Raw genomic sequence first — 25,848 nt, forward strand, 5'->3', positions numbered from 1 at the left:
ACCAAGAAACCAGCTTTTAATTAGAATACAATTAGCATAAATCAAGATTCATTTGTGACCTTGTTTTATCTTCTGAAAATATTTAATTTACATTAATACTTCAAAAAGTGCAAGTTTATATACACAAAGTAAAACTGCTAGATTTTCCAAGGTTATGTTTACATTAGAAAAATTTGGCAACGTTGTAGTTGTGTTCATCACGGGACGCATTACTCTTATTTTTTAAGTTTATTTTTCTGCAAATGAAAGACATTTATCCATACATGAGCATCAATTTCGTGACATTGTTTGAGTACAGAACTGAAAATGTATACCAATTCCAGGTAGGTATAAGATACCATTCACATTTAACGAATGGTTGTTATCATTGATATTATCATATTTCAGAATTTCACAATAGAAGTCACGAAGTGTGACTAATATCTTTATTTTTGGGCATTACTACTACTTGCTGTTGATATAGTTACTTTAAGGTTTATGTTCACACGGTGAGCTAGTTACTTCTAACAGCAAATGGATAATGTTTTATTAACAAGAGGGACCATTTTTCGTGTGAAAAAATACCAAGTCCAAGGTGACTAGTCTGAAGTTGGATTAATTTCTCAATCCGATGATTTAGATAAGCAGGTAATATAAATGCAAGTTCTTTGTTATTGAGGTAATGGATTTCAATGGTAACATTTACTTTGAAATGACAAATGTAATAGACTTATTAATTGCAGTTTTAAGTTTCACTAATATTTAATAACTAATAGGGAAAACCCACAGCCTCTCAGTGGCTGGCAACAGTCCTTGGTACCTTATATAATACTTAGTTTACTTACTTAATATATGTGATAAATCTTTCTGAGAAGAAACATTGGACTGTTGTCTGTTTCTCTGCCACTGGCTGAAATTGGTAGGGGAAGGAGGACAACCCTTTTCATGGACAAAAAGTAAAAACAGGAATCTCTGAACGCCTTCATGACGAGACACAGGGAGGTATGCATGAATAATGTATGGATGGTGAATTTTTAGAAAAGCATACCTATGCAATATAGCAATAGAAAAATATTACATTTGTAAATTATAATAAGTCAACATAATATACATTTTTCTTGGCAGAAATCAATAACAGAAAGTTGCTAAAAGTGATACAGAAATTAATATAGCCGCCACAACTGCTTGAGACGTCATCTTTGTTTTTGTTAGATGCAGAGATCAAAGAAATGAAAGTATAATAGATTTATCAATTCTAACCTGATCTGCATTTAGTAATTCAGTACCTATAGTTCTAGAGGTCATCAGAGTCATTGTCTTCGACCTCTGAATCTATCAAAACAAAACGTCTCAAGGAGTCACCATGACTGTTTATGTATCGCTTTTAGCACCATTTTCTGATATTGATTTTTGCCAAGAAAAATGTATATTATGTTGATGTATTATACATACATATACCAAGGCTTTTTCCCCCTTACAAGGGAGGTAGCCAAAAAGTGAAAGGCATAAAATCATTCCCACCCATTCCATCCCTGAATACACTCCACATGTATTATAATTTACAAAATTGATGTTTAATTTTCTATTGCTATATCATGTAGATGTGCACTTCTAAGAAATACCCAATGGACCCCACAGAACCTCAAAGAATGAAAACTCGAGGAAACAGATCCCTCGGTGCAGGAAGACCTTATCCTCTTCGATACGATGACACCTGCATAGATGTCATGAGGTGCGAGTGATATACAAGGCTGCTGGCATCAGTGTCTTGATTATATTTTGTAGTTGTATCTGAGTGACCCCCAAATTCTGTGAACATTTTTTATCCCATTTTCTGTGTTAATTACTACTCAGAGTGAATGAGAATAAGTAATACAGCATTGACTTCATATTTTATAATGCGAGTAATGTTATGCATCGTACATGGTCATCCAACGCTGATCGCGAGAATTTGACTCGTATTGAAGAAGCTAATGAAGCTGAGGTCCAAGATAAGAGCAAAGCTTACTAAGACATCACATCCACACAGCATCAACAAATTTATAATGGATTTTGAGGATATATAAAGAACCTCATTCTATAACACAAAGAGCAAAGGAGTCTGGAAGAATCAAAAGCCAAAACAAACAGCCAGAAGAACAGGAAATTCTTATATTATTTTGCCAAAAAAAGAAACTCAAGACCACATCTACCATAGGTCCACTCCTAAAAGAGAATGGAGAACTAACCAGGGGAAATTGCCAAAATGCTTGAGCACCAATACAAAAGTATATTCAGCCCACCAGATGAGAAGAAAATTAATAACCTATCCTCATTCTTTGAAGAACCACAAGGGTGAACACAAAGGGAAGACTTATTAAAGTAGGATAGAAGAAAAACAAGGAAGGGGACATGAAAAAAAAAACTCAAAAAGGATAGATATAAAAGAGATTTGAAAAACAAAGTTTTCCACACAGAGTGGTGGATGTCTGGAACAAATTGGACAGAAAAAAAATAGCGTGTACACGCAAACACCATACAAGAATTTAAGAACAAACTAGATGTTGCGAGAGACAAAGATGGGTCACTATGGGCATAGCTCCCCTTCTCGTATTATACATACATACATACATATACCAAGGCTTTTTCCCCCTTACAAGGGGGGTAGCCAAAAAGAAAAAGGCATAAAATCATTCCCACCCATTCCATCCCTGAATACACTCCACACCCCTCCACCCTCCCTCTTATCTTAGCACCTCCTGAATGACGGGTCATCCCTGCACCTTGTCCACTGCCCTGGGTCAGAAGCAGTGTCGCAAGACACGGCACATCCACAGCAAGGCCGCTTCATTAAATCGGCGCCCCCTCCCCCCTCTCCGTCCTAAAACGGTGCAAACACCAAGTAGTCTTGCCACTGAAACTATTATGGAGAATTAGAAAATGTGACACATTCAACAAAATACATTTGTGGCCAGAAAGGTATTGAGGCTAAGGAGGTGGTAAAAGACCTTGGGGTGAACATGAGCAAAGATCCCACTTTCTCACACAACATTACAAAAATAACAAGAAAAACAAGGCAGCTGTCAGGCTGGATCCCAAGGACTTTCCATACAAGAAGTGAAGAGTGTGTGATAACTATGGAAATCATTAGCGTTACCCAATCTGGTATACTGCTGCCAACTCTGGTCCCCAAACAAAATTTCAGAAATGGCGGAACTGGAATACCCATAGCGATCTTTCACAAACAAGATCCAAGGGTTACAACACATTAAATACTAGGAAAGACTTGTAAAGCCACAATTGTACTTCCAGCAGCACACAGAGAGGTACATCATTATCTATACCTGTGATGTCAGCATCACAGAAGAGACCCACCCAAGAAGAGCAAGGGTTTGTTATGTGAGGACCATCCCTTGACCATCTAAAAAAAAATCAGCACCTTGACACACCGCAGGCTCACCTATAAGGGAACACGACTCTTCAGCTGCATCCCGGCAAAACTGAGTAACCTGAGTGGTGTATCACCCAAAACCTCAAACACCACCTGGATGCATGGTTGGCCAAGATCCCAGACCAATTGCCCGTGCCAGAATACCCAAGCTCCAACTCCAAGAGCCTACTAAACTGGAACATGAAGGGAAGAGAGCTGGCTGGTCTCAGTAGAGATCCATCTCAGCTGTGTCTGTAATGGACAAAATCAACTTCAAGGTATTCAAGATTGAATGCTTGGAAGCAAGTGGAGGTGGAAGTTGTTGGTTGTTAGCTCCCCATGTGTGAAAATGTGAAAGAAATACAGTAGAAGTTGATAAAGATATTGGGCCTAGTCTGAAGATTGAGTGTCAACCCCTCAAGGCTGCGCTTCTTTATAGAAGTGAGAAGGTTGATAGGTTTAGAAAATTTATACTTTTGCTGTTCATCTTGCAGATACCTGATTTTGCTCCCACATCATGCAAACAAATGGGTAATTAAAAAAAAAAGTATAATATTATAAAGAAATGAGAAATAATCATAAATTAATGTGCAGAATTTGGAAATGCTCCAGTGAGGAGGAGGAGGTCCTTTGTGAACACAAGAAACTGTTCTTATGTATAACTGGATATGTGGTTGTGCCAACAGCACTCTGCCATTCCACCTAATAAATTTTTGATTCTGAAGGAATAAAAATGGTTACAGTGCCCATAAATCCCATTTGGATATGGAAGGGATTGCTGTAGAATCGCCAGTCGACACTTAAGACTCTGAAGAAGACTTGTGTTTAAAATGTCAGATTACATTAATGTTCCTTTGTTTTCCTACCACTTTTCCACATTTCTATAAGTTTAGGTGAGTAAGAGAGTCTAGAAAAGCTTTAGTTGTTAGTTTTGACATATGTTTTTACTGAATACCTGATTTCAGGACTAATAAATATGGCTGAGCCTGTTGAGGATGACGTGAGTGTTTTGGAAATCTCAGAACGAAGGCCGACAGTTACTCCAAACCCGGCACCACAACCAGTACAACGGAAACATATCTCAAGGTTAGGAACAAACATTTTACCTCTTTATTTGATCTTCTTTATTGATACTCATTTACATTTATGAATATTAAATTTGCTAAGCATGCTTGTGTGTATTCAGAGAAGTGAGTGATCAACTTTCAGTAATTCACCTTTGGTAAGGTTATTAGGCAGCCTTTTGGATAATGAGACCTTCCACAGATGTGCTAGCACTAGTAAGGGTGGACCTGGATCTTGGTTATTGTTAGAAGCTTGGGTTGTTCTAGTCTCTAGTAAATCCGATCTTTATACAAGACGTCTGAGCCTTGTCTTGTGGCCCCCAACATTGGACATTCTCTAGAGCAGTGCTACTCAAAGCGGTGGTCCACGGAGGACTGGTTATTTTTTATCACTTTTTTAAATGTTTTGATATTGTATTATTTGTTTGCAAAATAAATAGAAGAGAAAAAAGAATTGTCAACTTTCATTATATATATCGTTTCCGGTATAGATTAATATTACTACGAAATGTTACCAGTATGTGGCACACTGAAAAAAAAAATGCCGGTCTGCCACATCAAATTGTTTGAGAATCACCATTCTAGAGCATCTGTGATCCTCTCCAGCTTTGGTGACCACATCCACTGTTCCGCCCTAGCTTGATGTAGATAATGATGCTATTTCTTCCTTAAATGACTTGTGAACCAATTGGGTGGCCATTGCCAGTTACTTGGGAGTCTTAGATCTCCTGGAAGAGAGACCTGAGCTAACAGATTACTTTATTAATTGCAATTAGTTAAATAATTAGAGCACTGAATGTTACTCATATTATTTACCATAGAATTTAGACCCTTTTCCTAAATGCGACATTGAAACAATGTAGAAAGTTCCAGATGTAGTCATTGAAGGCGTAGTCTCTTTCCATTACCGTACAGCCGGTCTTCAAGCGTAACCGGCGGTGCAAGTGGAGGTCTTGTCACAGACAAAGTCGGTCTTTCCGCCAGTCCCTTGGAGAGTCCGCGAACACCCGACAGGAGCCCGAGCTATAATATAGACACTTCTGGATCCACTTACGCACTCCAGGTATACAAATCCATTTTGATTTGTTTATGCTTTTATATATATATATATATTTTTTTATTAGACTTACAGTCTTGCTACATAAGCTTTTTGTAGAATTTTAAGAGCTTTTTTAGAAGACAGTTTGAAAGTTTGGATTGTTTTGTTATGATTATAAAATTTAGCTGGTGTGCATTGTTTTCTGTTTTTGTATGTTATTACTAATATCCTTTTAGTTGGTAACAATTTATGGTTAGTGATTTTATTAAGACAAGGGCTTTATTGAAGAGCTAAGCTTACCATCAGCTTTCATCGGGAATGGAAAATGTTTAGATTATAAGGTTGAAAAAAATGGTGAAATTTTTTTATTATTTGATGCCATTGTTTTGCCAATTAATTCTTGTTTTTGCTCGTAAAGCAACTTATGGAAATATGTTTGGAATTAGCTATAATATTTCTCTCTAATTTATTGCTAAATGGATATTGCTATTGAAATTTACATTCAAATGTGAAGGTCATGTACGTACATATATTACAATTAGGTCCATACAGTATAATGCTTGCTGCCTTAGCATGTTAGAGTATTGCTACTTGTGATGAATGTCAAAGTGATGACAGTTTGAACCCTGCCATGGGCAAGTTGGACCAAGGGTATGGTTCTTTAAATTCCATTCTACAAAGTTCCCTGTAAGGGACACCATCCTAGCCACCTGATGGGGAGGGAGTTTTGTGACATTAAACTGAATCATGAGTACCTCTATATAGATAGATACACACAGTACTACCTCTCATTAACGGAAGTTGATTAGCTGTGTTTGCGGCGTTTTCACTGTGTTTTCGGTGTTTTTGGTGCTGTTGTCTAGTGCTGTGCAATTGCAATGCCACCCAAAAAAAACCACTCCAAATCAATGGATTATTCACATCAACAGACACTGTTACCACCCTTTTAGTCCGTTAATGAGAGGTAGTACTGTATAATGAATGAAGGGTCATCCCTGTCTCCAGCCCACTGCCCAGGTGAGAAGCAATGCAGCAAGACACAGTACGCCCACAGCAAGGCCACTTCACTTAATCGGCAACCCCCATCCCCTCATGCAGAAGATAGAGAAGAATAGGAGAAATCCCTTTGAGCTGCATCAAAGTATTATTCAGACGCAAAAACACTCCACACCCCTCAGTCCCCCAGCAAGGAAGGGAAGGGGGTGGAGGATGAGGGGGAGTGAGGAGTGGTTGTGTGTGGGTGATATTTTGACACAGCCTGAAGAGATTTCTTCCTAGTTTCTCAATTTCCCATATGAGGGGAATGAGAGAGAGAGAGGGGGGGGGGGCAATTAAGTGAAGTGGCCTTGCAGTGTATGTACTGTGTCTTGCTGCATTGCTTCTGACCTTCCTTATCAGGGGAAAGAAGTCCTTGGTAGATAGATAGACAGATGTTTATAACTACAGACATATTTCAAATGTATTAATATTGGTCATCTTTTACAATTTTAAACTCGTACTCATCTTCATACGTCTATTCACTGTTTTAATATTTGGGGTAGCTATTTTTTCATATATATGGAGGAATATTCCTGTCACATTTCTGTGATATTGCGCATTTACCAAATGTTTAGCTTTGGATATATCTATTGAATTTCTTACTCTTATTTTTTATTTTTTTATTTTATTTATTTATTTATTCATTCTTTTTTTTTTTTTTTTTTTTTTTTTTTTTTTTTTTTTTATGCCATTATCTTGAATGATGTTTTCATTGTCCTCTATTACGATAACCAGTTCGTCAAGTCTGAGACTATTTCAAACTATCATATAGATAGTATAGCCACCCCTTCTGATAGGCCAAGGGCATTTTAATTATGTATGTATAGAGTGTTAGGATGCTTGTTGGCTACATGGGTTAGAGTATCGGTACTTGTGGCAGAGGTTGGAGTTGGGACAGTTCGAATCTTGCTGAGCAGTTTTTGACTTCTGGGGCATTAAAGTTATAAGATACCACTTGACTACTTATTAGATTTTGATTTGACAAATGTTAGATTATTTTATTTTGCCGAAGAACAAACACCAGATTAAAAGGAACTAAGATAAGAGGGAGGGAGGGTGGTGAATGGGAGTGGAGTTTATGGGAATGGAATAGGTGGGAGTGGATTTATGTCTGTTTTTTTGGCTACCTCCCTTTGGTATATGTATGTATGTATAAATTGAGACTGTGGAGTTGATATAATTATCTGGTTGGTAGCCAGAACAGAATAAATAATGCTACTGGGTTCAAATGGTAAAAAATTATCTTGTAATTCATACTATTATCATTCATCTTTTACCATCTTTTGTAGTTCTACAGGTCTTTCATATTTGGATGTATGTGAAGAAATCGTTAAATTGTTTCATTGAAGTGGACCTGTATGTAATTTTCACCATTTTATGCTGACATTCCTAACATTGAAATATGATAAGTTGTGACAGTCATATTTGTAAATAATTCACATCATTGTAGGTAGCTTTGTAAAACAACACTTCCAAAGCTCAAGAAGCTTTTCTTGAGAACTTGATGTTGTTTTGCTAATAGTGAGCTTTCAAATGGGATTGAAAGTAGATTTCAGTAAGCTCACATAATGGCTTTATGTATGCAAAATGCAGTAGTTCTTCATTTGTGAGTCAGGCATGACAAGACAGAGGGATAACATGTTATTACGCCCAAAATACAGAATCACATGCAAAACCCAGGTTCCACATTATATTCTACGTTATAAAAACAATTGAAATTTCGTAAATGAAATTTTCATCCATCTCACACATCTGTATTTGGTCAAGGACTATGGGATCACTATAGCACTTTGATTACCTTTAGCATGGTGGCATCAATAACTGATTTGTGTACATTTCATGCCAGAAGACTTTATTCAGGCAAGGGAAAGACCTCGAGACAGACAAAGGATTACAAAGGCGGAGCATGCCGATAGGACGCCTTATGGTCCATAACTAGGTCGGATGCCAAAAAAGAAATTATAATAATGATAAACGAATAAATAGATAAATAAAAAATATAATAATATGAATGATAATAAATAAAATAAATAAATGCATAGGTATAGACTGGGGCATAGAAATAAAATCAAGACCCTCTCTAAGATCTGGGATCCGTCCCTTTGGCACTGGTTGAGTGGTTTAGAGTGTCGTTACTTGCGGCGAAGGTTGAGGAGGTGGCAGTTCGAATCCTGCCACTGGCAAAGTTGAACCAAGGGCATGGTTCATTAAATGCTACAAAGCCCTCAGTGAGGGGCACCGTCCTAGCCTTCCAGTAGGGGGGAGTTTGTGATGTTAATCCATATCATTGCCCATGGTGTTATGGAGTCTCAACCGGAGTATATGGCATTGTTGCTATTTATCCAGGAGGACTAAGATTCGAATCTTCAAGTCACTTGTGCTCCCTGTATGGCTGTGGGACATGGACATTGAATCCTAACTTGAAGAGGCATCTTGATGTCTTTGGTACTAAATGCCTTTGGAGAATCATGGGGTATCACTGAAATGACTTTGTATCAAACCAGAGACTATACTGTGAGACTTGGTCAAAGCCAGTTACCAGCATAATTCGTGGATGTCAACTTCAGTTCTATAGACATGCGACACATTTCTTTGATGTTGATCCTATTCAGCGTTGTCTCCACAAGAGGCAACCCTTGATGGAGGAGATGAAAAGGCTGCCCACAGAATTCGTGTTTGGGGCAATTTGATTGAACCTATTGAGAGTTGTTTGGAGTGGGATGGGAGGGTGTCTGCATGGGAAATTGCCCGGAGATACCGTAGGAACTCGCACCGGTGTGTGAGTAAAGCAGTGCGCTCCCTGGCTTATCCCCCCAATTGACGATGATGATGATCCGTCCCCTTGTATGAGTGAAGTCTGTCGGCATTAAGGAGAAGGAATTACGGAAAGTGTGCCACTATGTTTAGGAGTCGAAGAAGGGCCAGGCCCTGTCCCTATCCTCCCTGCCTGTTTTAACAAAGGGAAGTAGGTGGGTCTAGTCCTGGTTAGTCCCTTTTTTTTTTAATTATTATTATTATTATTACACTTGGCTTATTGTGCATGAGATGACACAACTAATGCTTAACAACCTCACCTTTGTGCTATGGTATTCCCTGATTGGACACTTGGGTCATATCAGGTAGCACTTAAGAACATGAAGGAACGTTACCAGAAGCTGCAGAAGAAGATGGCTTTGATTGAAGATGAAAATCATAAGCTGCTTAACGGCAAATCGGAATTGTTTGGTGAGATTGGGAAGTTACAGGTATGGTTGGTTAAATGACCTTTGTTCTCTCATGGTTATATTTATGCTTAATCGTACATCTCTCCTCACAAGGAATCTTTTTTTAAGAGACATAGAAGCTGGTTTGTTTGTATATTATCTGACTCAAGTTCAGACATTTGTCGTTTTGGTTATTCTCATATATTAACAGAATTTCTTTACACATCTTCAGGAGAACAGCATCAAATTACGTGAGAAGAACTTGCAGTTAAATCAGGAAATACATTCCAAACATCAAGAATGTTGCTCGCTGAGGGAGAAATTCTCTTCCATATCTCAGGAGAACATGAACCTGACAATGCAACTTTCACGCACCACACAAGAGAACAGAAGACTAAACAGACAGGTATTGAATCTTGTTTCATTTAATTTTTATTCCAAGTCAAATACATGTGTGCCTTTTGACATGACTACCTCCCTTATAAAGGTGAAAAAGCCCTCAATATAAAAAAAAAAAATGGAAAAAAATTTGACTAGTGTACAGTACTTGCTTTGAAGCATTTTCTCTGTTTTTGATGTTAGCTCAATTTTACTCTTCTCTCAGGTTACACAACTTGAAGGCGAAAATAAAAGACTTAAAGAAAAGTTGACCTTGATATCGCAGCAGGTGAAGGCACTTCCAGATATGGCAGGACTAGTAGCAGACATTCCTGAAGCCCAAAGCAAACTAAGAACAAAGATATATCCTCTTTCAAGTAAGACTTAAACTCTTTGTTTACTTTCTTCTCTCTGCACCAAACACTAATAGGAAATGACATACAGAAATGTTTTGCGAAGCAGTGCACATAATGGACATATTTATGAATTTGTTTTTTAGTCTTGCTTGTATAACATGACATGAAAACTCAATGATTTTTGGCATATGATTATTTACTCTGTCCCTTGCTCACAGTCAGAAGGAGAAGGAGTAAGTGCATACTTGCCATGAGAGTTTGTCGTCACCAAACCTTCTCTTTCTACAACCTATAGCCTTGCATAAACAGACTTTATCTCCGCACATACTTTTCTGATAGTGTTTCTAGTATATGCTACTAGGAATGGTGAATTTTTTCCTTTTCCTTATGCTGTACATAATGTTATTTTGAGTTGTAGTGAAGCAGATTACCAATTTTAATTTCATATATATGTTATCATTATACACTGACAATGCATTAGGTAAGTTGACTAAATTGAAATTATACTGTTCTAGTGAGTGAATGCATGTTTATTACATGTATTTTGATTTTCTGAAATTCTGTTTCCTTTATGGATCATTGTGTAAATGTAGACAATTTTTTGTTAACAGATGACTTGGAGAGCATGGATGAGGTCACGTCACGTGTCATGTCGTCTCTGAAGGACACCTTGGAAGATTTTGAAGAGGTCTGTAATTTACGAATACTGTTGTTGTTGTTGTTGTTGTCGTTCCCTAGACTGTCTGTCCGAGCAGTCCCGTCTCCCCAAGGAATGCCACAGCCGAAACTGGGTTTTCCCACAAATCCTTTATAGAGTGTATGTTGTGTTGTTTGCGTGCATGATTGTGTATAATGCAGTCTTCCATTATGTGTTGTATGGTATGGGGTGAAGTGTTACATCCTGGGCAGCTGTTCACAATGCGGTCATCCAGCCTCTACTGTTGTCTTTGTCGCATACAGGGCAGGCCTCTGAGATGTGTTGGGTGCTTCATGTTCTGCTAAGACAACTATCAGGACTTAAATGCCTAAGCTTGGAGAAGGGCATTCAGTGCTTAACCACCTAGCTGGAAAGGCTATTTAAAAAAAAATAATAATAAAATGGATGGGAGTCATTATGTGCCTTTTGACTTGGCTACCTCCCTTATAGGGGGAAAAAAATCCTTGTTATATAGATAGATTACCATAATGAAGGTGTTAAAGCAGGCCTTTGTGGGTTTGCTTGAATTGATTAGCATGCAAGGTTGTGTGGGAGAGGTGAATATGCTAGTGTAGGAAAAGGGAGTTTAGTCAATCAGTCTGTTGCCTCTGGTCTCACTCTCTGGTGACCAATGGGAAAAGGAATAGTGTTAGTGAAGGAAGCACAGATTGGTAGTATGCTTGTCTGGTGTATGGTATTGCAGTATGTTCATGGTTACTTATGGTTAGGCATATGCTAATAAGAACATGGGTAACTGTGTTCACTTATACAAAGTAGACCACTCAGAAAAATAAACTAACGAAGCAGAGCGCTTTCATATATTACATCTTCAGTGCAAAAAGTACTTTTTGCACTGAAGATGTAGTATACGAAAGCGCTCCGCTTCATTAGTTTCTTTTTCCGAGTGGTCTACTTTGCGGTTAGGTGTATGTAAGGTGTTAACCTCTTCACTCTGGGGCACATCGCACGTCTGGCAGCATTAGCTGCCCGATGTACGATGTTGCGTCATAATAATCGCATTATAGAAAATAAAGTCAGTGCTCAATCGTTTGTTCTCTTTCACCCGTGTATTTTGATAACCATAGAAAATTGATGAAGCCAGTTTAGAGAGAATGTAAATTACGTAGGTACAACTACAATAACTATAATCAAGATGCCGACGTCGGCATCATCAAGTACCCACTTGCTCCTCATGCCGCCTACGTAGGCGTCACCGTATGGAAGTGGTTAAGAATTATTGTTTATATTTTTTCTATTTGTAAAAGTGAAAATTGTGAATGACCTTAATCTTGCATACTCATCCAACTCTTTCAATCACCTCTTGTCTTGTAACACGTTGCATTTGTTCACGATAGATAACCAGTTCTGAAATCGACGGAGTAAGTGGCCCAACCAGCAAGGAAAGTGTGGTCGAATCCAACGAGAGTCTTCTGTCTTCTGTCCGCACCACAACCAAACGTATGAAGGATTTGTACAATCGCCTTCAGGATCAGAACCAGAAGCTTTTACTCTTATCCCCTTTGATGAGTTCCACCTCCTCAAATGGTGAGAATGTGTTGTGATTTATAGTAGAATGTGTGTGTTTCTGTATAGTTTACTCAGTGTGTTGGGCTTTTAAAAAAAAAAAAAATTACTTTTCGTATTGGTTATGAAGTGGCCTTGCTGTGGATGTGCTGTGTCTTGCGACACTGCTTCTGACCCAGGGCAGTGGACAAGATACAGGGATGACCCGTCATCCAGGAGGTGCCAAGATAAGAGAGAGGGTGGAGGGGAGTGGAGTGTATTGGGGATGAAATGGGTGGGAATGGTTTTTATGCCTTTGTTTTTTTGTTACCCCCCCTGTAAGGGGGGAAAAACCTTTGGTATATATATGTATGTATTGGTTATGAGGGTTATTGTCAGAGATGGGTGCATTCCTTGGTTTGTCCTTTGGTGTCCTGACTGATATGTCCACTGCTTCTGACCCAGGGCAGTGGACCGGGTGCAGGGATGACCCGTCATCCAGGAGGTGCTAAGATGGGAAGGAGGGTGGAGGAATGTGGAGTGTATTCAGGGATGGAATGGGTGGGAGTGATTTTATGCCTTTTCCTTTTTGGCTACCTCCCTTGTAAGGGGGAAAAAGCCTTGGTATATGTATGTATATATATATATATATATATACATACATACATACATATACCAAGGCTTCTTCCCCCTTACAAGGGGGATAGCCAAAAAGAAAAAGGCATAAAATCATTCCCACCCATTCCATCCCTGAATACACTCCACACCCCTCCACCCTCCCTCGTATCTGAGCACCTCCTTGATGACGGGTCATCCCTGCACCTTGTCCACTGCCCTGGGTCAGAAGCAGTGTCACAAGACAGCACATCCACAGCAAGGCCGCTTCATTAAATCGGCGACCCCCCCTCTCCGTCCCCCCATTGCATAAAATGAGAGGACGGGGAGAAATCCCTTCGGGCTGCGTCAAATTTTGCTCACACATACTACCTCACCTCATGCAATCACAACATCATCCATATACAACCATTCTCCATTCACCCCTGTCTTCTGTCCTCTCCCGTCCTTCCTCAACAGACATTCCCCTCTTCCCCAAAGCCCCCTTCACCCCATCCATCCACCTCATCCTAGGACGTCCCCTCATGTTCACTCCCTCCACATCTGCCTTCCATACCTCTTTTACTAGTCTTTCTTCACTCATTCTTTCCATGTGTCCAAACCATCTTAATATTCTTTCATCAACCCTATCTCCCAGCTCCTTTTCCACCCCTGTTCTCCTCCTCACCTCCTCATTTCTCACTCTATCTAGCCTAGTAACCCCCATCATACTTCTCAGACACCTCATCTCAAACACATTTAAACTCCTTCTCTCTTCTTCTCTTATGTTCCATGTTTCTGCCCCATACAGTGCTGTTGGCACAATCACTCCTTCATACAGTCTCCTCTTAGCATCCATTCCCAAATGTCTATTCCTCATTACACTCTTTAATCCACCAAGGCATTTACTCTCTTCTCTCAATCTACATTCTATCTCCACTTTCACTCCACCTTTCCCTGCCACATTTGCACCCAAGTATCTAAAACTATCCACTTCCTCCAGTCGCTCTCCCTTAATGCTCACTTCCAGTCTACTGCCACTTTCACCCCTTGTACATCTCATCACCTTACTTTTACCCACATTTATCTTTAGCTTTCTTCTATCACATACTCTCCCAAACTCTGCCACCAACTTCCTCAATCCCTCCTCCAATCCTGCCACAAGCGCAGTGTCGTCCGCAAACAACAGCTGGCTCACCTCCCACTTTTCTCCATTTTCTTTAACCGTCTCCAATCCCTTGCCCACTACCCTTGCATTTACCTCTCGCACCACCCCATCCATGTATAAGTTGAACAGCCAGGGCGACATAATGCATCCTTGACGAAGTCCCACCTTTACCTCGAACCACTCACTCTCTCCATTTCCAATCCTGACACAAGCTCTACTAATCTCATAAAAACTCTTGACAGCTCCCAGAAGCTTTCCTCCTATCCCATATATCTGCATAACCTCCCACAGTGCTTTCCTGTCTACCCTATCATAAGCCTTTTCCAGATCCATAAAAGCCCAAAAAACATCCTTCCCCTTTCCTATAGCTTTCTCACATATCTGTCTTACCACAAAGATCTGATCTACACAACCTCTACCTGTCCTAAATCCACACTGTTCCTCACCAATTACTCCTTCTGTTCCTCTCCTAATCCTCTCAATCAAGATCCTCCCATAAGCCTTCCCAACTACACTTAACAAGCTAATCCCTCTGAAACTACTACATTCACACTTGTCCCCTTTTCCCTTGTAAAGAGGAACTATACAGGCACTCCTCCAGTCTTCCGGCACTCTACCCTCTCTCCAGTAAACATTAAATATATATATATATAGATAGATAGATAGTCAGGACACTGAGGGACACCCCAAGGAACGCACCGAGGGTGTGCCCAGTTTTGGTATTTGTACTAGTTTTATGTGGTTTGAAACTCTTAATATATTTATTTTTCACACCTCAAGGGAGCACACAAACATCATTAGGGAAGAACGCCGAAGGAGCATGTGTTTCAAAGAGCAAGTCGCACACTCGAACATTATCCCAGAGAGATCGAGATATTTCATCCATGACAGTTTCGCAAGGTCATCCAAAGACTTCGACTTCAGGGGAAGATGAAGAAAACGTCTTCCAGAGTCAGTTAGCAACATGTGGGTCAGGTCCGAACCCTCTTCTGCTTTCGATGGGGAGCGTGGCCCTGTAAGTATTTTTTGAATGGCTTGGGCTGAAAAATGAGTGACAAGATCTTCTTTCCAGAGTCATTCAGCATTCTTTTACGATCGGAGACCAATCTCTTAAAAAAAAAAAAAAAAAAAAAAAAAAATTAACTTCTACGATCCAATGTTGATAACTTTTAACTTCTACTATCCAATGGATTAAAAAGCTTTGCCACTGGAAATTGAAGTCTTACATGTGCGACTGCTTACCGCAAAGTAAGAATGTTACTATGGTACTAAACTTGACAGAACAAAAGGAATAATCAGTGGTCAAGTTTAGTACAATAGCAACGTTCTTGCTTTGTGATAAGCAATTGCACATGCAAGGGTTCAAATCCCAGTGACAGAACTTCTTAATCCATTTGTCAAAACTTTATAACTTCTGTTACCTCCGTTTTGCTATCTATCCCTAAATCTCTCCACTGCCACTTCTGACTTTGGTTTGATGGAAGGATAGAAACACTGGTTATTGCTAAAAAAAAAAAAAAAAAGAAAAAAAAAATACTCTGTAGATGAGAAATTACAGAGTCGGGGAAGAGCAAGGAAGAGAATATGTGAACAAAAATCCAAGATACGAGAATATAACAACATATATGTTCATGGCTCTTTTTTAAAGTAATTTTGATTTTCAGAAGTCCTGCAGCCGTTAACAGCGCGGGTGACAACAATGTTGGTGTAACAACCCTCTCACCCGACGGTGGTAGACCCAAGAGTCCGTTTGACTGGAGAAAAGTCAAGGTAAGGTTCTTGTAGAGGTTCAAGACCTAGAATCATTCCCTTCCCTTCCTTTTTCTCTCTCTCTCTCTCCTCTCCCTCTCCCTCTCCCTCTCCCACTTTTCTATTTTATTCTCACCCTCGCATCTTTTTATACATATCCATCCATATACCAAGAGTTTTTACCCCCTTGTCAGAGAGGTAGCCAAGTCAAAGACACGTACCTACTTCCACCCATTCCACTCCCCTCCACCACCCTTTCCCCCTTCTCATCTTAGCTCCTCATGGATGACAAGTCATCCCTGTCCCCTCTCCACTTCCCTGGGTCAAAAGCAATGCAGCAAGACATAGTACATCCACATCAAGGCCACTCCATTTAATCACTGATCCCCTTCTCCGTTCCCTTATGTGGAAAATAGAGAAGATGAGGGAGAAATCCCTTCAGGCCATGTCAAAATATCATCCACACACAACCAATCCCTCCTTCCCCATCCCCCACCCCCTCCCTTTCTTGCATCAAATCATCATCTTTACATAACCATTCTCCACTCACCCCTATCTCCTGCCCTCTCCTTTACTTGCACAACAGACATTCCTCTCTTGCTCAGAGCTCCTTTCCATCTCATACTCTGTTGTCCCCTCAGGTTCACTCCATCCACCTCTGCCTTCCACATCTCTTTTATTAATCTTTCTTTACTCTTTTTTTCATTTGAGTTTTTTTTTTTTTTTATAAAACTTCAGTTTTCTTTGAGCATAATTAATCTATTCATTGTTGAGAAAAGTTAATTATTATAGTAGACTCTTGGCCTGATATCTGGCATACATGACAGATTTTATGTTATATTTCCTATGTATGCACATCAACAGATGAGTGATGATGAAGAGGAAGAAGATTTAACAACCACCTTGCCGGGACCCACAATGCGCAATGCTGCCACGTCTCCAGATCCATCCTTGGTGCAAAGAGGGGATGAGGACGATGAGGATAATCGTATCTGCCCCATGTGCAATGCGCTCTTCCCCAAGGTGGTGCCACAGGAGTCCTTCGAATCGCATGTGGTTAGTCATTTTGAAGTCGAAAATGGCTTCGAAGTCATCGTCTAACTGGTATGTGTATTGCTAGTGTTTGTGATGAACTACAAGAATTGGAGCCATTTGTTTGGACATCTCATCGGTAAGTAGTTATCGTGAGTGCTCGTGACGATTAGTTTTGTTCATGAAGGTGCAGAACTGGTCTAGCGGCTGTTGCCAATTACCTATGAGCCTCGGGTCTGCTGTGAGAGATCCGAGGCAGTGGATTGATCGTAGAGGGATATTTAGATAACATCCTTGATTTCAAGAGCTGATGAGATATGTTTAGCTTTAATGTGGTTTGGGCTAAAATGTGCTACAAATATTAATTGATTCCAGAATCTTTCTGTTATTTCTTCTGACATTATCAGAAGGTTTTGTACAGTTGATGTATAGTAATTGAAATTCTTCTTTGTAATAAGAAGTGTATTATGAAGGAAATTATTTTTAAGGACTAAAAGGGATTAATATGATAGTAATGAAAAGAGTGAGGTTTCTTCATGTTGAGCTGGCTTCTGTGTGGTTGATGGCATATAAATTGGAAAAAAAAAATATATATATATATATATATATATATATATATATATATATATATATATATATATATATATATGTGAGACAAAGGTTGAGGTGATGGTGGTTCAAACCCTGCCACTGGCAAGTTCAACTAAGGGCAAGGGCCATTAAATTCCATGCTACAAAGTCCTCTGTAAGGGGAACCATCTTAACCTCCTCATAGGTGGGAGTTTGTGACATTAAACCAAATCAGATCATCATCATATATTTCTCAGCATATACATGTACACTGATCCCCCCTTATTAAGTGAGGTGTTGGTTCCAAGAATACATACAAACCTGTATTTTTTGGCAATTATGAGAACTGCTAGCAAGGAGACTATTCTTTCTGATGTTTGACTTGTAGGACTGCCACTCACAGGTACCCATTGTCAATTCCAGTAACTAGAATTAGAATATAATCTAAATCTCAATGTCTTGAAGAGGTTGGACTCTCTGAATGCCACATCGGTATACAGATTCTATTAGGTTAACCGTGACCTTCCTGCTGTAGTGCTATGCATACCGTCAGGCGGATCACTTAGATCACCTGTCTATTGTGATAGTATTTTACATATCGAGCGAGTGATCTCTTTCCTGTGGTTGTGGTACATAGACAACCAGCAGAAAGACAGTTTTTTTTGGTAGTAGTATGTATACATCTTGCTGACCACCTGTATGGCATAATCGGAAGCATGCCCGGTCACACCCCAATCCAGTTCCCAGCAATGACTTTTAACTGCTCCAACAGTCCAAGGTGGATTGGACGGGGCAATGGGGGTGGGGTAGTGTGGGTGAGCAAGAATTTTTGACGCGGCCCGAAGGGATTTCTCCCCGTCCTCTCCTTTATATGGGGGGACGGAGAGGGGGGGTCGCCGATTTAATGAAGCGGCCTTGCTGTGGATGTGCTGTGTCCTGCGACACTGCTTCTGACCCAGGGCAGTGGACAGGGTGCAGGGATGACCCGTCATCTAGGAGGTGCTAAGATGGGAGGGAGGGTGGAGGGGTGTGGAGTGTTTTCGGGGATGAAATGGGTGGGAATGTTTTGGTGCCTTGTCCTTTTTGGCTACCCCCCTGGTAAGGGGGAAAAAAGCCTTGGTATATGTATGTAACAGTCCAAGTGCATAGGGCAAAGGTGGCAGCTTCGGTCTCGGCTACTCAGTGCCTCCTGGCATAGGCTCCTCACCACTTGTATGATGATAGCATATATTCTACACTATCCTGCTATTCATCCATCTGTGATAATGACATGTATACCAGATTGAAGCCTCGAGTTTGACAGGCTGGAAACCCACAGCCACACAGTGGGTGGCAGCAGTTCTCCAACCTTCCCATGGATCTCCCTCTCTCTCAAAAATGAATATATATATATATATTTATATATATATATATATATATATATATATATATATATATATATATATATATATATATATATATATATATATATATATATATATATATATATATTTATATGGCTACCCCTGTGTAGGGGGAAAAAGCCTTTGGTATATATGTGCAGAAAAACCACCAAGGAAAAAGATAAACTGATGACCAAGCGCTTTCGTCTATTCAGACATCCTCAGGATGTCTGAATAGACGAAAGCGCTTGGTCATCAGTTTATCTTTTTCCTTGGTGGTATTTCCACATATTTAGAATCACAAGTTTATGTGATTTATCATGGAACATGTATGTATGTATATGTGGAAGCTCACTGGCTGAACGGGTCAGGGCATCGTTACTTGCAGCGAAGGGAGAGGGGAAGGCGGTTCAAATCCTGCCACCGGCGAAGGTGAACCAAGGGCACAGTTCATTAAATTCCACGCTACAAAGTCCTCTGTGAGGGGCACCATCCTAGCCTTCCGATAGGGGGAAGTTTGTGACATTCAACCATATCATCATATAATGTCTGTGATGTGTTGGTGTGGGACTCTTTCTGTCACATACTTGTAGTACCAGGTGTGGAGCAGTCAGTGGTTGTCGACTCTCTTTATTGTGTAAAGGTTGGGGAACAACAATTGAAGTTGACAGAGAGATCCGGGGCCCAGTCAGGAGATGTGCCTGGAGGAATTGAGGGGATTGATAGGCAATAGGGAGAGGATCCTCTCTGCCATCCATCAATACCAGTTGATTATTATCCATTTCCTGTGATAGTGACATAGAGTTGACACCAATCTGGTCATCTCTGATATCCGTTCTGTAAGACAACCGTATGCAGGATTGCAGCCTCTGTGTATTTTGGGTTCGTAGATGCCCGACAAAATGCCTTGGCTTGCTACCTCCCTTATTACAAAGAATTACAAAGGCAGAACATGCTGACAGGAGACCTTTTGGTCCATATCAAGGTCGGATGCAAAAAAAATTATAATATTGATAAATGAATAAATAAAAACTATAATGAAATACATACATACATATACCAAGGCTTTTTCCCCCTTACAAGGGAGGTAGCCAATAAAATAAATAATAAATAAAATAGATGCATTGGTATAGTTAAATAATAAACAAGTAAATAGTAAATAATAATAAATCCACATATAACTAATAATAAATGAGAATCAAGCAAATAATAATAAACAGACAAATGATAACAAAACAAATAAACAAATAATATAAAATTAATGACAGTCATTACAAGACTGCTTCTGACCCAGGGCAGTGGACAGGATGCAGGGATGACCCGTCATCCAGGAGGTGCCAAGATGAGAGGGAGGGAGGAGGGTGGAGGGGAGTGGAGTATGTAGGGGATGGAATGGGTGGGAGTGGTTTCTATGCCTTTTTTCTTTTTGGCTACCCCCCCATGTAAGGGGGAAAAAGCCTTTGGTATATGTATGTATGTATGTAGGAAGTACATTCCATGAAATGAATCCTGTATCCCTTACACCCTTTTCCACAGTGCAAGGTAGCTCAACATGGGAAAGAAAGACCCATGCCTCTTTTCATGTTTCATTCCTGTCCCCCATGTCCCTTTCAGTCCTTCCTACTTTAATCATTTGTGACTTTATGAAGTGATATAGTGAGGTAATGCTTGTAGAAATTGAGTGAGAGTCATATGTCTGCAGCAGAAGTGGATATAGTCAAGAATATTTTATGTACAGAGGGTTAGGACAAATGGAGCTAGTTAAGGAAGAGGAACGTCAGGTTTAGAGAAACCACTCGTTCTGGAAGTGCAGGTAACTGGTCCCTTCGGGTTTCCAGTTTCCCGGGAACTGTGGGTCTTCTGCAAGAGAGCCGTAGGGTCAAAGGAATGACTGACGAATTGATCCTGGTTGTACGCATGAATTTGATTGGGTTAATAGCATTTAGTTTTATTAATTTTATTCATTCATGTGGAGGTGCTGTGTCTTGCTGCATTGCATCTGACCCAGGTAGTGGGTAGGGGGGAGGGGGAGCAGGGATGGTCCCCACAAGGAGCCAAGATAAGAATGAGGGAAGGGGGTGGATGAGAGTGGAGTATGTGGGGATGGAATGGGTGGGAGTGGATTTTCTGCCTTTGTATTTTTGGGTTTTTATTAGTATAAAAACCCACTAGTAAAAGAGGTATGGAAGGCAGATGTGGAGGGAGTGAACATGAGGGGACGTCCTAGGATGAGGTGGATGGATGGGGTGAAGGGGGCTTTGGGGAAGAGGGGAATGTCTGTTGAGGAAGGACGGGAGAGGACAGAAGACGGGTGAATGGAGAATGGCTGTATATGGATGATGTTGTGATGCATGAGGTGGAATGGGTAGGGGGATGGGGGTGAGGTAGTATGTGTGAGCAAAATTTGACACAGCCCAAAGGGATTTCTCCCCATCTTCTCCTTTTATGCATGGGGGGTCACCAATTTAATGAAGCGGCCTTGCTGTGGATGTGCTGTGTCTTGCAACTCTACTTCTGACCCAGAACAGTGGACAAGGTGCAGGGATGACCCGTCATCCAGGAGGTGCTAAGATAAGAGGGAGGGTGGAGGGGTGTGGAGTGTATTCAGGGATGGAATGGGTGGGAATGATTTTATGCCTTTTCCTTTTTGGCTACCTCCCTTGTAAGGGGGAAAAAGCCTTGGTATATTTATGAATGTAGATGAGGTGGGGGGGGTCACCATGTAATGAAGCAGTGGGGATAAACCAGCTTCAGCTCTCATGCGGCCCTGCTATTGAGGTGCTACATCTGCTGCATTGCCTCTGACCGAAGCGGTGTAGCAGGGGACGGATGACCCTTCATCCATGAGGAGCTAAGATGGGAGAGAAAATGAATGGATTTTTGGATATCTTTTAACCACTTCAGTACGACTCAAATTCTCGCTCGCATCATCGGCTGCCAAACGTACGATGCATCACACTACTTGCATTATAAAATATAAAGTCACTGGTGTATTGCTCATTCTCTTTTACTCTGAGTAATAATAAACATAGAAAATGTGATCAAACAGTTCACAGAATCTGGGGATAACTCATGTACAACTGCAAAAAAAAAAAAATGTAATCAAGATGCCGATGATGCCGGCATCCTCGTGTACCTACTCGTGCCTCATGACACCGACGTGGGCATCATAGTACTGAAGTGGTAAAGATGAGTGTACGCTTTGACTTGGCCACCCCTCTTATTAAGGGGAAAGGGCCCTTTGGTATATTCATGTATATAATGTATAATGAGCTATGCATGTATAGGTTATTAACTAGTTAAATAGCAACTGGGATCACCGATATGCGGTGCCACTGCTGTCTTACAAATAGAGAACTTACACCTTTAATCACCACTACTCGGGGGTGGAGCCCTGTTGGCTGGCACACTATCCCCAGACTGGGCCCCAGATCTTGACAAAGAAATATTTGGGGTCTAAGTGGTGACGTAGCGTCACAGTTGAAGGTTCCTGTACGAGGGACATAGAAACAAAAATGTGAACTAGACTATTGCTAGCTAATGAAATGTGATTATTGAAATGCCTTGTAGTGATGATGGTCAGAGTAGATTATTTTAAAAGGTGTTGAATAATTACTAGTCTGTTTAATAATATTTATACCAGGAAATGAGGATAAAAATCGGGTGTTTATGTTTGGGTGGCGCGATGCGAATAAAGACGAGGGTAGAGCAGGATTACTTTATTCTGGTATCTTGTTGGAATATAGCATTCCTGCTATGTCCTTCATTTTGTTCACAATCATATTACTCATTCGTCTTTCATGCGAATGTGTTTAGGCTTATTTGTAAGGCTCTGCGTAGTTAAAGTCAAATAAGGTGGGATTGAAGACTGCCTTCTAGATTGTCAGTGGAAGGAGCCAATAGTTTTGTACAATTTTTTCCTCACTTATTATTATAGTTTAGGAAGATGTCCATAGTATAGAGAAAATAGTTAAAATGTTCCATAAGAGCTGATTTGATTGGGTGTAAAGATAACGTGATAGTTTCCTTTTTTTAGTCCTTCGAGTGGATAGATTTTCGTGTGAGCCAGTTCCTGCCAGAATGTGGTCTTGATCAACTAAGGATCTGCCCCTCGGCTGAATAAAATGTTCTGGTATTTGCCACAGGAAAGTCTGTGAAACGTATCATGGTACTAGAGGGTTTAAGAATCGATGTGATTGGGTGTGAAAATATGGCAATTTGATTACCAAAGACGGGGCATTTGAAGAAAGAGGGTTTTGACGTAAGAGGGTTTTCTTTAGGGCGCTTGGAAGGGCAAAATTTGTCCGAACAAACTCAGCAAGTTGCCATATTCTCTTTGTGCGGACTTGTTTCATGTGTACAACTTTGCTTATTATTTGTGTTCACAAATCTTAAATCTTTTTACGCTGTCAACTGACTCTGTCATTATCCTGTATACCATAAAATAATTGGAAATATTTTCTTTTTCTTTTTTGCACGCTTTCAGTTATACCATTGTATCCTTTGCATTTATCCTCAGTGTCTCCCTTTCATCCTTTGCTTGGAGTTTCTTTTATAAAGGAGAGAGGTAGAGCTAAGAGAAAGGATGCATTAAAAGGGTATTTGATGAGTGTAAGATAGGTGCAGGGGGCAGGTGGCTTTAGCTGGCAACCCCCTTATAATGGGAAAAGTGCCCTTTGGTATGTGTGTGTGTGTGTGTATATATATATATATATATATATATATATATATATATATATATATATATATATATACACATTCATAAAGAGCTGGAGTCCAGGAGCCATGTTGTTGGAAAAATTTCAAACACTGGATCAGAGTAACAGACCATTGTTTGAAATTTTAGAGTAACAGTCCAGTGTTTGAAAAATTTCCAACAAAATAAATATATATATATATATATATATATATATATATATATAAGGAGCGGTATATATATATATATATATATATATATATATATATGTGTGTGTGTGCAAAAAGATCACAAAACCACGTGATCCAATAAATTGCTGATAACCACGAAGGAAACAGGAAAACAAACTAGAATTCCCAAAAGCTTTCATGATATTTCACATATTCCCCTGATGATGTGAAATATCACGAAAGCGCTGGGGAATTCTAGTTTCTCTTCTGGTTTCCTTTAGGGTTATCAGCAATATATATATATATATAAATATATGCACCTCCCAAATCATGTAAACATATGGTGTATACAGGGTCTTTGACAAGAGAAATAAGTGCAATGTAATTAATGTAACGGAACTGAGGTGTATGTATATATGGTACTATAAAGACTGAAAGATAATCATGTGCGGTGTTATTTGAAATTAGACAAAGTATGTCTGTTTATCTTTTGATCTATTCATTGTAAACGAAAACAGTATTGCAAAGAAGAGGTCCACTAATCTGTGCCACAAAGGTTTCTGTTGTATGCCAGCATAGACGTAAAAGGTTTCTACTTTTGTATGGGCCCATGTAATGTAATTACCACAGGACCAGTGTTATAAGGTCAACACCATTACGTTAATTGTAAATATTCAGTTATTCTTCATTTTATACTTGAATCTTTGCAATACTGTACTTTTGTACCCAGTATTATGGAATCACATTCCAAAAATTCAGTGAATATTTTTGTTTCCAATAAAGAACAAATAAAGAGGAGCCTCATTAGTATGTACAATATCCTCTCTTTTTTTTTGGGGGGGGGGGGGGGGGGGGGCATTACTTGCTCAGAAAAATCTGGAGGAGGGCCCAATCAGTTACTGCGAGTTACAGCCAATGAAATGCAAGGCAACAATTTTTATTGCCACAACCATCATGATTTCAATCTGCCAACATTCCCAAATAGAAGCCTTTAATTTTGTATCATTTATGTAGTGTATGAAATTGATATATATATATATATATGTATATATATATATATATATATATATATTTTTTTTTTAAGATGAAGATAAAAACATGCATACTAGTGTGACTTCTTTGTATACTTAAGTTTATCTGGCATAGCAAGGAGGACGAGGTTAAACATGATTATCTATTATATGTATATGAAGTTCGTCTTTTGGTGTGAACAAGTTCCTTACTCTTATTTTTAGAACGATGTAATTATGTCGAGACTGAATAGGTTTTTCTACAAGATAGATTTTGATTTTTATTAGTAATAATTTCTGACTCTAAAAGTCAAATTTCCTAACCAAATACTGTACATTGGCAAAAACCTTCATTTTTTATTTGTGTAACATTATGTGTATACATATATATATATATATAAGCTTTATTTTTGGTGAAGTATATACTATGTGTGGACTTTATCAGAAAACATCCCTTTGGTCTCTTTTTCATAGTGCTTGACCCAAGTGAAAAAAAACTCCTGTAACCCATCAAATTTAGGCATGAACTCAGTATTGTGATTTGTCCTTAAAAAGAAATTTTATTCTTCTCTGAGGTATTATGTTTATACAATAATATTTAGGAAATTCAACAATAGGCAGGATATAGTGGATAGGTAAGTGCTTAGCCAGTGAAAATAAATTATCTCTTCTCCATCACTTTCTCTTTCTGTCAATATTTCTCTCACTGTCTGACTCTATCTCTCTCTCAGCCTCACTCTGTCTCTGTCTCGCTCTCTATCTGTCTCACTCTGTCTGTCTCTTTCACTCTGTCTCTCTCTCTCTGTCTGTC

General features: G+C 39.6%; 1 protein-coding gene across 6 annotated transcripts; it reads left to right on the forward strand.

Annotated features, from left to right (window-relative positions):
• Positions 1 to 162: 162 nt before the first annotated feature.
• Positions 163 to 23,893, forward strand: LOC143033262 (uncharacterized). Of its 6 annotated transcripts, none has more exons than XM_076198486.1 (11): positions 163 to 323; positions 4,354 to 4,474; positions 5,347 to 5,515; positions 9,649 to 9,774; positions 9,965 to 10,138; positions 10,337 to 10,487; positions 11,078 to 11,154; positions 12,519 to 12,708; positions 15,209 to 15,443; positions 16,093 to 16,198; positions 17,042 to 23,893. In XM_076198486.1, the coding sequence occupies exons 2-11, from the start codon at positions 4,365 to 4,367 to the stop codon at positions 17,276 to 17,278; spliced, it is 1,575 nt and encodes a 524-aa protein (XP_076054601.1). In that variant the 5' UTR covers positions 163 to 323; positions 4,354 to 4,364; the 3' UTR covers positions 17,279 to 23,893. The 6 variants fall into 6 exon arrangements, with proteins under 6 accessions (XP_076054601.1, XP_076054604.1, XP_076054606.1 ...); XM_076198489.1 differs by having other exon boundaries at positions 5,368 to 5,515; XM_076198490.1 differs by lacking the exon at positions 163 to 323 and adding an exon at positions 432 to 627 and having other exon boundaries at positions 5,368 to 5,515.
• Positions 23,894 to 25,848: the final 1,955 nt, after the last annotated feature.

The sequence above is a fragment of the Oratosquilla oratoria genome, chromosome 15 (assembly GCF_046742065.1).
Source record: "Oratosquilla oratoria isolate Oo_2021 chromosome 15, ASM4674206v1, whole genome shotgun sequence".
NCBI lineage: Eukaryota > Metazoa > Arthropoda > Malacostraca > Stomatopoda > Squillidae > Oratosquilla > Oratosquilla oratoria.

What these genes read in the sequence shown, in the direction of transcription:
- LOC143033262 (XM_076198486.1), top strand. Translation starts at nt 4,365, where the DNA reads ATGGCTGAGCCTGTTGAGGATGACGTGAGTGTTTTGGAAATCTCAGAA. An exon ending in AAAGATATATCCTCTTTCAA is followed by an intron (nt 10,488 to 11,077) that starts GTAAGACTTAAA and finishes TTTTGTTAACAG; the next exon opens with ATGACTTGGAGAGCATGGAT. An exon ending in GAGTTCCACCTCCTCAAATG is followed by an intron (nt 12,709 to 15,208) that starts GTGAGAATGTGT and finishes TCACACCTCAAG; the next exon opens with GGAGCACACAAACATCATTA.